Source organism: Phodopus roborovskii, unplaced genomic scaffold, assembly GCF_943737965.1.
Source record: "Phodopus roborovskii unplaced genomic scaffold, PHOROB, whole genome shotgun sequence".
In the NCBI taxonomy this organism is placed as follows: domain Eukaryota; kingdom Metazoa; phylum Chordata; class Mammalia; order Rodentia; family Cricetidae; genus Phodopus; species Phodopus roborovskii.
The window spans coordinates 3,011,276-3,025,937 of record NW_026125575.1 but is presented as its reverse complement, the minus strand read 5'-3'; the positions used below and the strand labels follow the sequence as shown (position 1 = coordinate 3,025,937).

Sequence of the window (14,662 nt, the reverse complement as noted above, 5' to 3'; positions counted from 1 at the left end):
TTTCTGTACATAACACTTTAAAGCGAAGAACTGACTGACATGCACACCTCCAAGGTCTTAGTGGCTCCATTTCCGACAATAACGAGCCCTTAGGCATTGACACAGAGGTGGGTACGGAGCACAGAACACACCTGGCATGCTGCCCGGAGAAAGCTAGACAACCGTGGCGTGTCGATCTTTGGTATGACTGTGACATCAGAGAAGTCTTTTTCTTCACTCCCTACAATAAAATATAGGTTTATTAAGTTTATAACATTGACTCCAAAATGGTTATTCTCTACAAATCACAGCATTCAAAGCAGCATCGCAAATACTGAGACCCCCTAGGAAAAATGTCAGAACACTCACTGCATTACATTGTCTGTTTGTGGTTGTTTGCAATTCCACATTGTTCTATAGTAAGTTGGTGAGCTGACTCCAATGCAGTAAAAGAAATCAGTGTGTGCAGTGCTAGTTTGAGGTTACAGGTCAAGCATGTACAGATGAGAAATCTAAAACACTTAAGAGTCTGGGGCACCTGGAATAAGCGACACCATGCCTAGAGCTTTCTTACGGTGAGGCCTACTTGAGGATATATTCCTTGCTGTATTGAGACAATTCCTTGAGAGAGAGAGGAAAAAAATCAACCAGTAATGTATAATCCATCTGGAAAGATGCACATTTCTGTGTTCTTGAAACCTCTGATCTGTACCGATGGAACACATCTTCAAATTACATTTAAAAAGTGAAAATCTATACTGATGACAACAAAGTATCCCAGTGTCAGAACAGAGTTTGTCCTACAGCCATGTGGAGGGTATTTGGAATACAGTACCATGCCCACCACATTACAAATCCAGGTCGGGTCAGACCATGGATCCAGGCCAATTTAATCATTCCCTATGATTCAACAGCTCTAATCTCATTCATTAACATGAACTAATTTGTTTTTTTCTCAAAAGAATATTGAAAGGATGCTTCCACAGTCATATAATAACAACCACATCACAAAGAAACACACAAGAAAAAGGAATTAAGTAAAAAGTAAAGCCTACTATAAGGAGAGTACACATCCAACACTCAAGAGCACCAACCACAGTTACCTCCAGATACAACAGTGCCTTCTCCTGGGTGCTGGGTCCACACTTCTCTGGTTTCTATATCTTCAGTCTGAACGTCTCTCTCAACGTTATCTTCATTGTACTGAACATATGCCTGAGAGAAAAGAGGGCTAGAATTAACATCCAGCTTCAGTTTTAGAGCAATTTGTCATTACTGAAGATAAAAGCAACAATGATTTTTCAAAAAGCCAGTAAACTTAAAAATATGTTTTTAAAGGTAAGCATTCTTGGGGTTGGGATAAGGTTGGCCTGTGGAGGACTTTCTTGGACATGGATTGATATGGGAAGGTCTTCCTAAAAGTGGGTGACACAATTCCCTGGGCTTGGGTTCTGGGCTGTATAAAAAGGGAAAACATGAGCTGAGTACAGCTACGCACACATCTATTCTACTCTTCTGACTCAGATTTACTGTGACCAGTGTGCTCAGGCAGTTCCCCCTGCTGACACCCCCTGCTGTGGTGGGTGGTAACCTGAACTTGTGAACTAAAATGAATTCTTTCTCCCCTAAGCTGCTTTCATCGGGGTATTTTATCAGAATGACCAGAAAAGAAACTGAGACACTGCCCTCTGTACCAATTGTTCATCATGCCCAACAGACTATCTTTAGACTTTGTATCCTTTGAGTTTACGAATACCAAGCTATAAAGGACACCCTTTTGACCACAGCCTTCAGAGACCATTTCTAATGTTCTACAACAGACACACGACACACACTTCCACTATACTTCCATTAGATAACATACCCTTTACTAACCTGCTTGGTGTTTTTTTTCCCGAAGTTCCTAATATACATGTCATACTCATTTACTGGTGGTAGGTCCAGGAGAGAAAAAGTGAACGAGTAGTCTAGATCAATAAGCCGGAGCAGTTTTGTACTTCTTGTCCTTTAAAACAGATAGGAAACAAAAATTAAATTGAATAATATACTCAGGGGCATGCAGGAGGGTTACTTTAGGGTCACATGGAAGCCATTAGAATAAGTGTAAGTACTCAATAACTAATTTAAATAATTAAAATAGAAGCTGAGGGTGTAACTCAGTGGCCAAATGTTTTCTTAACTTAGAGGAAGAAGACCCTTCATTAGAGCCCTAGCAGAAAAGGGGGAGGGGGGAAGAGACCTACACAAAAACAGTCACAGAGTAATGGTATGAACATATCATGACAAATAAATGTGTGATTGGCCCATTGCAGTAGACTGACTGAGGTGGGTAAAGTCACAACTCTCACATACCAGAATATACCTGACAGCAATTCAATTCTTCTCAAGATTTAGAGTGTTGGCTAGCAGGATGACATTTCTGTACCATCAGCTACTGTGACAGCCAGGTTTGCAGCCTACACTCTCCTGGAGGCTCTGCCCACAGGAAACAGCGTCTGACACCAGTGATCCCAAGTACTAGACACCCACACTTAGACAGCCGTCATTTGGTTTCCCCTTGCTGCCTCCCAGAGTCTTCTTTCCCAACCATTTGTATTGGTTTCTTTTTATCTCCCACACACCCTAATGTAGTAGCAGCTTGCTTTGCCAGTGAACTTGTGGTAGTGGCCACATCCTAGGGGCATGGGTTCGAGCCCCACACTGAGCACCAATTGAAGGAGGGCTTTAAATGAGTCCACAAGACCCAACGTAAATGATTAACAGGTATTTATTAGGGAAGCACTCACAAAAGTAATAGTAAATAACCACCGCGGTCTTCCTGCTCCTGAAGATATAGTCTCTGCCCTTCCGGTACTCTGACCACAGTCCAAGAGAGTGAGCCAGCCCCTCCTCTCCCTTATAAGGGGTCATGTCAGCACACCTTAAGTGACGCCCTTGGGACATGGCCACTACTGCAAGTTCACTGTGGAAGCAAGATGCCAGTTCACCCTAGCTATCCACTGCCAGCTCCCCCACTCGGCTGGTCCAGGGCATCCTGAGTGAGGGATGCCCCTCCAGCAGCGCCACAGCTGTCTGTTCTCCCTCCTCGCGTCCTTCCGCTCTCACGCTCAGTCCCCACAGCTGCTGCCCTGTGTAGGTGGCTCAAGACCGTCCACGTGTTTAGCTGCTATGACATCAGCTACAGAGAACCACGCCTGCTCTGCTACTACACAAGCACACACAGTCAGTGGCAGCGTGTCCACGGCTGATGTTCCACAGCTGATGTTCCACGGCTGATGTTCCACGGCTGATATTCCACGCCCTGTACTTAAGCAGACTCATTTCCTGTGCTAAGAATACAGCATGAGGGCTGCAGAGAAGGCTCAGCCGCTACTGCCTAGGCTCACAACCAAAATGTAAGATTACAACATGATCGCTGGGTTTTGTAACTAACTTTGGCGTCTGAGTTTAAAGCTGCTAATCTTTTCTCCTTCGATGGTGTCTTCACTACTCTTGACATTTAGTATCTTTCTATATAATCTCCAAAACCAGCATCCCAAAATGTATGAATTCACACACACTCTCATTGGAATTTATAATAGAACAACACTTTTTTTTTAATTTCCTGGTTCTTCATAATATGTGCTACATTTCTATGTGGAGATCTATATGCAGTCATGTTATCCAAGGCCTACTACATGATGAAATTTTAATGACTAATATACAGAAACACAACCGACTGTCATTCATATAACTTTATGTAGTATCTTTGCTAAATCCATTCGGTATTCACATTTTTTTTTACCATATTTTAGGTTTATCTGTAGATTTTTTAAAGCTCTATTGATAAAATCATGTCGCCAGTAAAATATAAATTTTGGATTTTTCCAGCACATGTAATTTTATTTATTCATTTTCAGCTAATTATACACCAGTAAAATGGTAGATATCCACACCTATCTCTCCAACTGAAAACTTCACCAGAACAAGTTGTTGCTCTTGCAGAAGACCCAGCACCAACATGGTAGTCCACAATATCCTTAATTCCAACACCATCTTCTGACTTCCATGGGCACCAGGCACGCATGTGATGCACAGACATATGAGTGCAATGCACTCATACACATAAAAAATAAAATTCATGAATCTAAAAAGATTATTTTAAAAAATCACTTAGTATGTCTGTGAACACTATTTTTCCTTCGGGTTCTGCTGGGTTTTGATGCGTATGCTATGTAACAGACTGTTGAATACACAGGCGGGGAGTCCCAGGCTCTGCGGAGCTTGCCCTTTTCCCATTATGAAGAAAGTTAGCGGTCTTAAGTTTGCCTGACGCGGGGTGACATCGTATGCTTTGGGTTAGTGCTTGTTTGACACATCTTTCCCCATCCACTTATTTTCAGTCTTTCTGTGTCTGGCATGCAAAGTTTCTTTCCTAAATGTGGTGGTTTGAAAAACAAATGGCCCCCAAAGGTGAGGTCATGTTACAGTAGGCGTGTTCTTATCGGAGGAAGTGTGTCACTGTGGGGGTGGGCTTTGAGATCTCCTGTGCCCAAGATAACCCCCAGTGTCTTAGACCACTTCCTGTTGCTTGTGGGTCAAAATGCAAGAATTCTCAGCTCCTTCTCCAGCACCATGTTGGCTGGCCTGCATGCTGCCTGCCTTCCTGCCATGACTACTTCAATTAAATGTTTTCCTTTTACAAGAGCTGTGGTCATGGTGTCTCCTGACAGCAATAGACACCCTAACCTAAGAAACTAAAATATACTTGTTTTTCCAGTTGTAAAATCTATGTTTTAAAATTGAATTTTAAAGTCTACAAGCATTTAATATCATTATTGATACACTTTGGGTTACTTTAGCATCTTTCTGTTTTCCATTATTCATATATTATCTAGTCTTTTGTTTTTGCTCTTCTTGCAATGTTAAATTGGATTGATTATGTAATTATTATGCTGATTTATTTGTTATAGTTTCTTCCTATTATCTTTGAATGGGTACCCTAAATATTTCATCGGGTACCCTTGCCCTACTAAAATCTAATTTAAATTAAGTGATTTTTATCTCTGTCTGCCAGGACCTTACAATAACTTATTATCTATCCCCTTTATCTCCCTAATTCTTGGGCTAAACTGTGAAGAAGTGAATTCTACGTAATGTTTACTTTGACATGACACTACATTCTTTTATTCAGTCACTGCTGATTTCTATTTGTTGATAAACTTACCCTTTCCTTTGTCATTTCCTTCTTTAGGAGTCCATGTTTTTTTCTAGCATAATTGCTTCTGCCTGAAAAAATGTCTGTGCCTTTTAGAACAGGTCTGCGGGGAAGGCATTCTCATGGTTTTTGTAGGTCTGAAAATGTGTAACTTCTGCTTTAGTTTCTAAAGGGCATTCTTCACGTTGAGCACTTGGAGCATGTTTGTCGCTGTGGCCTGTATTTTCCTCTGAAAACCTCCCACTTAAGCTGTCTGCTCCCACTTGCAAGCTGCAGCTTCCCTGCCTCCGGGCTATTTTAAACTCCCCTTGGTATCTGGTGCTCAGAGTCTGACTGGTTCTGTCACCGTACTTTTTGTTTGCTTTTCTTTATTATCTCCTTTCATGCCTCTTGAACCTTCCTAAGCTTTGACTTGTTTCTATCCATAGATTTTTGGAAATCTGCAGCTAGTATGTCTTATTATGCGATTCTGCCCCAGTCCGTCTCTTGTCCTCCTGGGGTTCAGTTACACATCAGGTGACTCTCACTCTCAGGGCTTTGTAGCCCTCTTTTTAAAATCAGATCCTCTCCCTTAGCTTCGCTTCAAGCTGGGAGCTCCCCACTGTACGCTCTCCAACGCCCTAACCCTGACGCCTCTGACAACTTGCTACTGAACTAACTCATCTATTCAAGTGCTAGTTTCAGTGATTGTACTTTGGGGTAAAAGTCCTAAATTTGACTGTCTCGTGATTTCAATGCTCTGATCAAATCCTTTGCTTGTCAATTTACTTATACACACATTAATCAATGCTATTATAATCTTATTTTTAAAGTCCAGATCTAAAGATTTGTTTGCAGGGTCATACCCATCACTACTCTTTGTTTTTCACTCTTGGTCTTAGTTGCATGATCCCAATTTCTCACGTGTCTAGTAATTTACTGGATAACAGACACTGATAGAAATTTTGTAGGGAAGTATTCATGTCTGTGAGTGAATGAATGCATGCTAGTGACCTACTAACAGATTACATTTCATTCATGCACTGGCAACATGGCTTTTTTCTGTTGACTCACTGTCGTTCAAGGCCCATCTGGTGGAAGACTGGGGAAAGAAGGCAAGAGAAAAAAGCTTTCTTCTTCCCTGACACTATCCTACCTGTAACATTTCTCTGTGGCTCCAGGCCTTGCTCAGCAGCCACTATGGCTCAATATCCCTGATCACACCATCACAGACTCTGTGGGATGTTAAAATTAAAAGTTATGGTCTCCCAGACACTGCAGGAACAAGGTTATAAATTTTTTTGACACGTTTGAAAGACTGTACTTAGATATGAGTATTATAGGGTCGTCAGCCCACACAGGGCTGCCTACAGATACATTTCCCTACATTCAGTCATCCAGGCACTCAGAGGCTAAATAAAGCCATGCTTCAAAGGGGTCTAATAAATGCTTACGCTGTTGGCCGACCTTGGTATCATGTACATGCTGACAGTTTTACAGATACACAAAATACAAAAGTCATTGGGACATGGAGACTTCTAACTATATTCCAAGAAGTCAGTGTCACAGAGCCGCAATGCAGCGTGAGCAGAGCTCAATCTGCCTAGCAAGATTCTGTCCTCCAGATCTAAAATGCATGGTTCTGATGCTGCTGGGCTGAGTCCACGACCGTCAGCCACGAATTTACTGCAGACATCAGATAGCAAGCACCTAGTATAAAGAGAAGCACACAGGAGGCAGAATGAGAGACGGACACAGAGAGAGCAAACTAGAGAACTAATTAAAGCACTGAGCAGGCTAGGGCTTGCCTAACGCAGCACAAAACACTGGGCTCAGTCCCCAAACAATTCACCTAAACAGTCAACAGTGAAAAGTGGGAAGCTAGTTTTAGGACCACGTTGAGGATAGGGACCTTAAAACGCACTAACACAAAGCTACAGCTGAGATTAGCTCACGGGGAGAACTCTCGTCTAGAGTACAGGAAGCCCCGCATTTCATCCACAGCAGAGCACATGCAACACAAACACGTGTGCAAACTCCACAGTGCAGTGTACCTACTTCTGCTTGAGGGCCTGACTCCGGCTCTTCTGGCGATATGAGGCTGTTGCAAAATCCACAAAGATTCCGCAAACAGGGGTTCTGGAAATGGAATCATTTGCTTCTACATAAGGGGAAGAAAAAAAAAAAAAAGCTATCTTGTGAAAATGAAATAGTTCCTTCAAGAAAAAAAAGTAAAACAATTATAAACATACATAAATCACAGTAATTTTTTTACTTGAAATTTATAAATCACACCAGTGAGAGTTTTAAAAATCTACAAATACATATAAAATACAGCTTTCTGTTCCTATCCAGCAGACTCTGAAAAAAATAAAATAAAGATATGCAGTAAACCCTCAGTTGTGGTTTCACTTTGTAGATTCCATTTACCTACGGTCAGTTGTGCACTCAAAGTTATTAAGTAATTCCAAAACCAACAGCTGGTAAGCACCGACCTGCACACTGCTCTGCATAACCTGATGAACTCTCCAGAAGTCTTGTCTAGAGGGTGAACCATCCTTCAGTTTGGTACGGGCAGGCTGTGTGTGCTCCCTGCCCCCACCCCAGTCACTTGCCACTGCAGGGAGTTATCAGATCGCTGTCTTGGAATCCTACCTTGGAATCCTAACTGCTACCGCTCTAGGAAACCTTAATGATGCCCCAAAAGGACAAGTAGCAATATGGGTTTGCCAAAGAGGAAGCAATGGGACCCTCCTCAAAGACTGTCCGATGGGACAGTAAATAAAGTCACATACCCGGGAGCCTGGCAACCCGTGACCAATCCCCGGATGCCACAAGATGGAAGGGGAGAAGCAACTCTCAAGAAGTTGTCCTCTGACCGCACATAAACTCCATCACAAGCACATGCTCTCACACATACACACACACACACACACACACACACACACACACACACACACACAAATAAGTTTTCAAAAGAACTTCCTTAAAATAAAAAGGTGAATGTCCTTGTGGAGAGGGGGGACCCTGAGGCTGCTAAGTTCAATAGTAAAATAAAATCCTCCATGCATTTTATTAAATGTTACGGCGTTTCTTTTAAGTGACTTATCACGTCCAAATGTCAAGAATTTCCAGAAAATACTATTCTAATTTCATAAAGGAAATTCCCCAGGGAAAACTTCAACATGCAATGTGCTTCCTGACATGCTGTGAGTGCCATCCTGGGCCTCCTGGCCACCTCACAGGGCTTTCCTCTGCTCTGTTCTGTAGGGATGTCCTTGGGCCTCTGTGGGGTTAACCAGACCTGTCACCTGTCCCATGGAGCTCTTGTGCTAACACACAGCCCAATCCTCCTGACAATAACTGTGCCTGCCGCTCGGTAAGAATTCAAGAAGACATTACCAAAGGGAACAAGAACACATGCCCAGGGGTTACGCGAGAGGCTAACAGTGCAAGACAATACGCAGAGCTGAGCTGTACATGGGGACAGCGAAGGGCCCTTCACAGCCACCCTCAGCTTGTGCCACACGTGGATCTCAGTGCAGGGAGGCACACAGCAAAGCCTTCTTCATGCATCAAGTGTGAAATCTCCCGACCCCTGGGGCTTGTCAGCCAATGCCTACATAGCTCCCGGAACATGCTGCCCACTTTGCGGCGTCCCTGTCATACCTGCCCAGGGCTCCTCATACTCCATTCGCCCTTGCTTCTGCAACCGTTTCAAAGATAACTCGCCAACCCTTTCATTCTCTGCACTGATTGCCTTTTGAATTTCTTGTATTTCCCTTTTCTGGGCTAGAGGAAGTTCCTCGGCTTTTTCTTTAGAGTCGTCGGGCTCATTATTGCTGTCGTCATCTCCATCACAGAGCTCAAAGTCATCTTCGTAATCCTATAACAAGAATGAGGATTATGGCACCCTTAAGACAACTGAGTTAATACATACAACAGCACATCACAATTTATAATTTAAAATAAGCAAAGCCCTAATCATAGCAGAGGGAGATTGTATAAAACACTGGTTTTAATGTTGCTGGATTGTAAACCTGCAGTATTTGTAAATTTGCTTCCTTTGTTTTACTGGAAATGAACTGCATACATAAAACCATATATACTAAGAAGTATTAATAGTGTGTAACTTTGTGCTAAGATTGTGAAGGGTTATGCACACATATAGTTAGATTCTCTCTCTCTCTCTCTCTCTGTGAGACGCACTGGTGGGAATATAGCAAGCTTTGCACAAGTAATAACCAGATCGACTTAGCACACATGTACAAGAGAGAAAAGGCCCTACAAAATTACTACACATGTGCTGGGTGGTGGTGGCATACACCTCAAATCCCGGAACTTGGGAGACAGAGGCAGATATATCTCTGAGTTTGAAGCCAGCAAGGTCTACAGAGCAAGATACCAGGACAGCCAGGGCTACACAGAGAAACCCTGTCTCCAAATAAATAAATAAATAAATAAATATTGCACATATGCACTAAACTTTAAGATTTACAGTGTTCAACTGAGAAAAATTGAAATTTTATACACACTTCAAAATCATCTTCACAATTGGCCAGATATTCATCAGCCCCAGTAGCCTCTAAATCAATGTCTTCCTTTTCAGGATCCTAGAAGCAAAAGTTTAACATGAAATGAATAAATTCAATCATATACTTAACTGTTGCAAATAGACTAGGGTTTACCTGGTGCTGCTGATTTTTTTTAAACATGACAACTTTGAATTATCGCAAGATATACCCTTGTAAAAACACACTACATGCTTTAAAAAGCTAAAAGGGCTTTAAGCTTTCACTATAAACAAATAGTAAATGTTTGAGAGATGCTTATTCTGCAGTGAACATTATATGACATGCACGTGACCAGATACAGGACAACTGTTTAGGTTATGTAAAAACAAAGCAGCTCAAAGTATGTGTACGAGAACAAAAGTCACTATAGTGAGTCTCAGAAGACATTAAGCAACTACAATGATGAACTCAAATATACTTAGGAAGAATCCGTAGTTATATATTTTTATTCTTTCTTTTTTGTAAACTTTATCAATTCTGATTCAAACTGCTTCATAACTTGATCACTTAATTTCTCCTTTAAAAGTTAATGTTAAGTTTCAGGTTTTAGTGACAGATTTTCAATCTTGTCACCGTTGTGAAGGCAAACACCAGTAATCTATGGTAAGTGAAGGACTAAGACAGGAGGATCACTGGGGCCCAGGCGCTCTGCGCCAGCCGGCACAACATGGCGAAATCGAGTATGGGACAGGGAGCACTCACCGTACAAACAAAAGATTTGCGTTCACACTTTTTACAAGATTGGTAATCTCCTTCTATTGGTTAAAAAGTGTTGACTTAAGTCATATTTTCATGTCATAACCATTTTGATGGTTAATTATGTCAACTTGATTAAACGGAGATGCTCCTACGGTATTTGCAAAGCACACTTCTGACTGCACCGTGAAGATGTGTCCAAAGACTGAAGGTCAACCAGGGGAAGGACTAAATGTGGGTGGCTCCATCACATAGACTAGAGAAGGCAGGCTTGTTCTCTCCCTGCCGGGATGGACTGGAATCTCTGAAAGCAGGAGACAAAATAAATCTGTCCTCCCTCAACCTGTTCATGTCAAGTGCTCTGCTACAGTAACAAAGCCAACAGGGTGCTAGACAGTGAACGGTAACGTATCAGGCTGCACTGAGCAACCTCCCTACCCGTGGACCCCAGGAAGACAAGCGGTAAAATCCCTACCTTGGTTTCTCTCCTCTTGTGCTCTTCTTTCACAGACCTCTCTTTCCTATCTGTGTGACTCCGGCGCCTCTCCTCATCGTGATGAAGCCCTTCCCTGTGCCGCCTCTCCCGGTGTCTGTCTTCCCCTTCCCTGTCAGACAGGGAGTGGCCCTTGTCTCTGGAATGTCTCTCTCTCTTCTCCCTCTGGCCACTTCTCTCTCCGTGTCTCTTCTCGCGGTCGGCGTCTTTCACCTTCCGGTGCCTCTTTTCACTGTCCTCTTTATACAGCCAGTAGTTGAGAGGGTTCTCTTTACTGTCTCCATACTGCAGCTTTGAAAGCAACAGGGAACTCTATGTCAGCAAAGGGGTCACGGCGCTGGCTGTGTGTGAGGGAGGAGGGGTCACGGCGCTGTCTGTTTGTGAGGGACGAGGGGTCACAGCGCTGTCTGTGTGTGAGGGACGAGGGGTCGCAGGCACTGTCTGTGAGGGACGAGGGGTCACAGCGCTGTCTGTGTGTGAGGGACGAGGGGTCACAGGCGCTGGCTGTGTGTGAGGGAGGAGGGGTCATGGCGCTGTCTGTTTGTGAGGGACGAGGGGTCACAGCGCTGTCTGTGTGTGAGGGACGAGGGGTCACGGCGCTGTCTGTGTGTGAGGGACGAGGGGTCACAGCGCTGTCTGTGTGTGAGGGACGAGGGGTCGCAGGCGCTGTCATGTATATTATAGTAAAGGAAGCAGAAAAACAAAATCACAGTCAGCGGCACTGCTCTGTGTCCCTGTGTTGAAATCTGCTGTCCTGGAAGGAAAGCAGTCCTCACTCACACCAAGAGCAAGCACTGCACAGCAACTTCATCTAAGCCTAGACGCCCTCACACCCCCTCCGGATAAAGGTCCGGGTGCCCTGTGTTCAGGCTTGCTCTCCGGGAGCACTGCTGGGAGGTTCTGTGTACCTGCAGGAGGCCCAGCCACATGAAAGGCTGGGGGACCGTGGGCCTCGGCTCTTCCCATTCCTCCCTCTTCCTCTCTGTCCCTTGACTTGGGGTGTCAGTAGCTTTGCCTCGTCATGCATTCCTACAACACGCCAGCTCCCTACAACGGGGCCTAACAGTCATGGGCAGAAAGTCCCAACACTATGAATCAACGGTAACCCTTTGTGTTTTACACATTGACCTTGGATAGACCACTGTGGTGACAGAAAACTCCTTCTGTCTTGCTCTACCACATTCTTGATGAGTCCTTCACCTTCGGCCCCACAGTCCTGTAGCCTGCTGCACAGTCTTTGTGACTTCTCTAGAAAAGCAGGCCCTGCACTATCTCCACGCAGTGGCACAGCATGTCACTTTACTTAACTGTCCCCCGTTTCCACCCAGACAAGGAGCCTTGGGGTGGGGGGTGGGGTGGGGGGTGGGGATGGGGGAGGCTATCACTCAGTCATCTGTCACAGCACTGCCACCAAAGATCAGCGAGTCACTCATGACAGCAGTTATTATGATGGTACCCTGGCTCCGACTCCATCGTGGAGCCTTCAAGGCGGACCCTGAGCAAGCCTGACGATCCGTCCCAGCCGAGGGTCACTACACTTCCCCACCCCACGCCACGCCTTGCCCCCACCCCGGGGACACTCAAGAGTCTGCAAGTTCCTTCCTTGGTTCTCCTCAGCTTTACCCACCCTGTTTATGTCTGCCAGGACAGTGTTTCTAGAGAAATTAGTTAGGGGGCTCTGACTCAGCTCTGCAGCTTTAAGGGCAGGGCAGTAGCTGAGATCACTTGACTAAATGAACTATGGGAATTAAAAAGCTAAGGGCAACCATTTATTTATATCACTGTGGAGTAAGAAAACCGTTTGTGAAGCGCTCTGTCTGCCAACACACAGACTTTTCTACGTCTAATTTGCATTTACTTATAAAAATAAAGGAGTCCTCAAATAAAATTTAAAAAGACGGCATCATAAATGCATAGCAAAGAGTTAACCTTTTAAGGCATACCAAGACTTGCCACTAGACAGCAAGTGTCACGCACAAGGTAACTGAAGGAAGGGTGGTGAGCAGGGCACAAGAGGAAGCCCCTCTAATGCTCTTCACACCGGGATGACAATTTTAAAAAGTGGTACTCAAGGTGGAGTCATCTGAAAGGAAGGAACCCCACTGAGAAAATGCCTCCACGAGACCTGATCGTACCCAGCACTCGGGAGGCAGGGGCAGGAGGATCTCTGTGAGTTCCAGGCCAGCCTGGTCTACAGAGCGAGTTCCAGGCCAGCCTGGTCTACAGAGCGAGTTCCAGGCCAGCCTGGTCTACAGAGCGAGTTCCAGGCCAGCCTGGTCTACAGAGCGAGTTCCAGGCCAGCCTGGTCTACAGAGTGAGTTCCAGGCCAGCCTGGTCTACAGAGCGAGTTCCAGGCCAGCCTGGTCTACAGAGCGAGTTCCAGGCCAGCCTGGTCTACAGAGTGAGTTCCAGGCCAGGCTCCAAAGCTACACAGCTACACAGAAAAACCATGTCTCAAAAAAAAAAAAAAAAAAAAAAAAAATCTGACTGTAGAGCATTCTCTTGTTAGTGATTGATGGGGAGAGGGCCCACCCACTGTGGCACTGTGGCTGGTGGTCCTGGGTTCTATAATAAAACAGACTGAGCAAGCCATGAGGAGCAAGTCAGTAAGCAGCGTTCCTCCATGGCTTCTGCCTCCAAGTTCCTGCCTTCAGGTTTCAGACCTGCTTGAGTTCCTGTCCTGACTTCTTTGATGATGGACTACACGAGGAAGTGTACGCCAAATAAACCCTCTCCTCCGGAAGTTGCTTTTGGTCATGGTGTTTCATCACAGCAATAGTGACCCCAACTAAGACAAAATATCTTTGGTGATAGAGATGCCAATCACCCTGTTATGGAGATAAACACTATGTGCACATACTGGAATGTCCCCCTGTCCCCTATAAACATGTGCAACGGCAAGCCTTCCCTCAGGCTTGGCCCTGTGAACCTTTCTTTCTCGGTATCTTCTTTCTCTGTCTTCATCTCCTCTTTCAGAATCTTCATCTCTCCTTTCTTTCTCCTCACTTCGTACTTTACTTGCTAAAAAAAAAAAAAAAAAAAAAAAAAAAATACAACATAATTTTAGTAGTCCCGAAATTTACCTTATCAAAAAGGCCACCTGATGAGGCTGTACACTTCACAACTGTTCGTCATCAATTTGCACTTTAACATTCTTCAACTAAGACACGTTCTCAAAATTCAAGAGTAACAAGTGTGGAAGGTGAACATGGCAGGCTAGGGACAGATGCAAGTCTTCCCCCTCCCAATATGTTACTGAGACAAACTGGTAAAGACCTGTGACCCCCCAAAGTGGAGAGCGGTCTCACAAATAACATATGGGAGGCAACAAAGGCAGGGGAAACGTAACATAACCTGCACCAGGAGCCACAGATGAGGCTGGATAGTCACCCAGGTATCGCTGATACCCAATACAGAAAAAGTCAGTTACCACTGAGAAGCAGCATTGGCTTACAATTAAGAAAATCCAAGGGCAGAGCTTTAGCTCAAGGGTAGAGTCCTTGACTACCATGTACAACAGCTCTTGGTTTGATCCCCAAATCCCAACACTGAGATAAAACTAACACTTTGGTGGAGTGCTTGTATTAAAGTGCTTTATTTTTGCTTACTCAAAGAAATTAAGATTTATTGAGATAATACATTTTTAAAAGTCTCAAAAGTAAAAACACTGTAGTATTTACTACAAAAAAAAAGGTTCCTTTATTGACTAAATTTTAAAAAGAAAATGTCATAATAACAAACACA

At 44.1% G+C, this 14,662-nt stretch overlaps 1 protein-coding gene across 1 annotated transcript in view; it reads right to left on the bottom strand.

The window, feature by feature from the left end:
• Dync2i1 (dynein 2 intermediate chain 1) overlaps positions 1 to 14,662 on the bottom strand; it is a 41,112-nt gene that overhangs the window by 20,368 nt on the left and 6,082 nt on the right. The window contains exons 4-11 of the mRNA XM_051177834.1: positions 13,848 to 13,939; positions 10,901 to 11,209; positions 9,691 to 9,768; positions 8,825 to 9,041; positions 7,214 to 7,316; positions 1,855 to 1,984; positions 1,083 to 1,194; positions 132 to 220 (exon numbers count right to left, since the gene is read on the bottom strand). Coding sequence (XP_051033791.1) covers positions 132 to 220; positions 1,083 to 1,194; positions 1,855 to 1,984; positions 7,214 to 7,316; positions 8,825 to 9,041; positions 9,691 to 9,768; positions 10,901 to 11,209; positions 13,848 to 13,939 — 1,130 coding nt within the window. The remainder of the gene's footprint in view (positions 1 to 131; positions 221 to 1,082; positions 1,195 to 1,854; positions 1,985 to 7,213; positions 7,317 to 8,824; positions 9,042 to 9,690; positions 9,769 to 10,900; positions 11,210 to 13,847; positions 13,940 to 14,662) is intronic.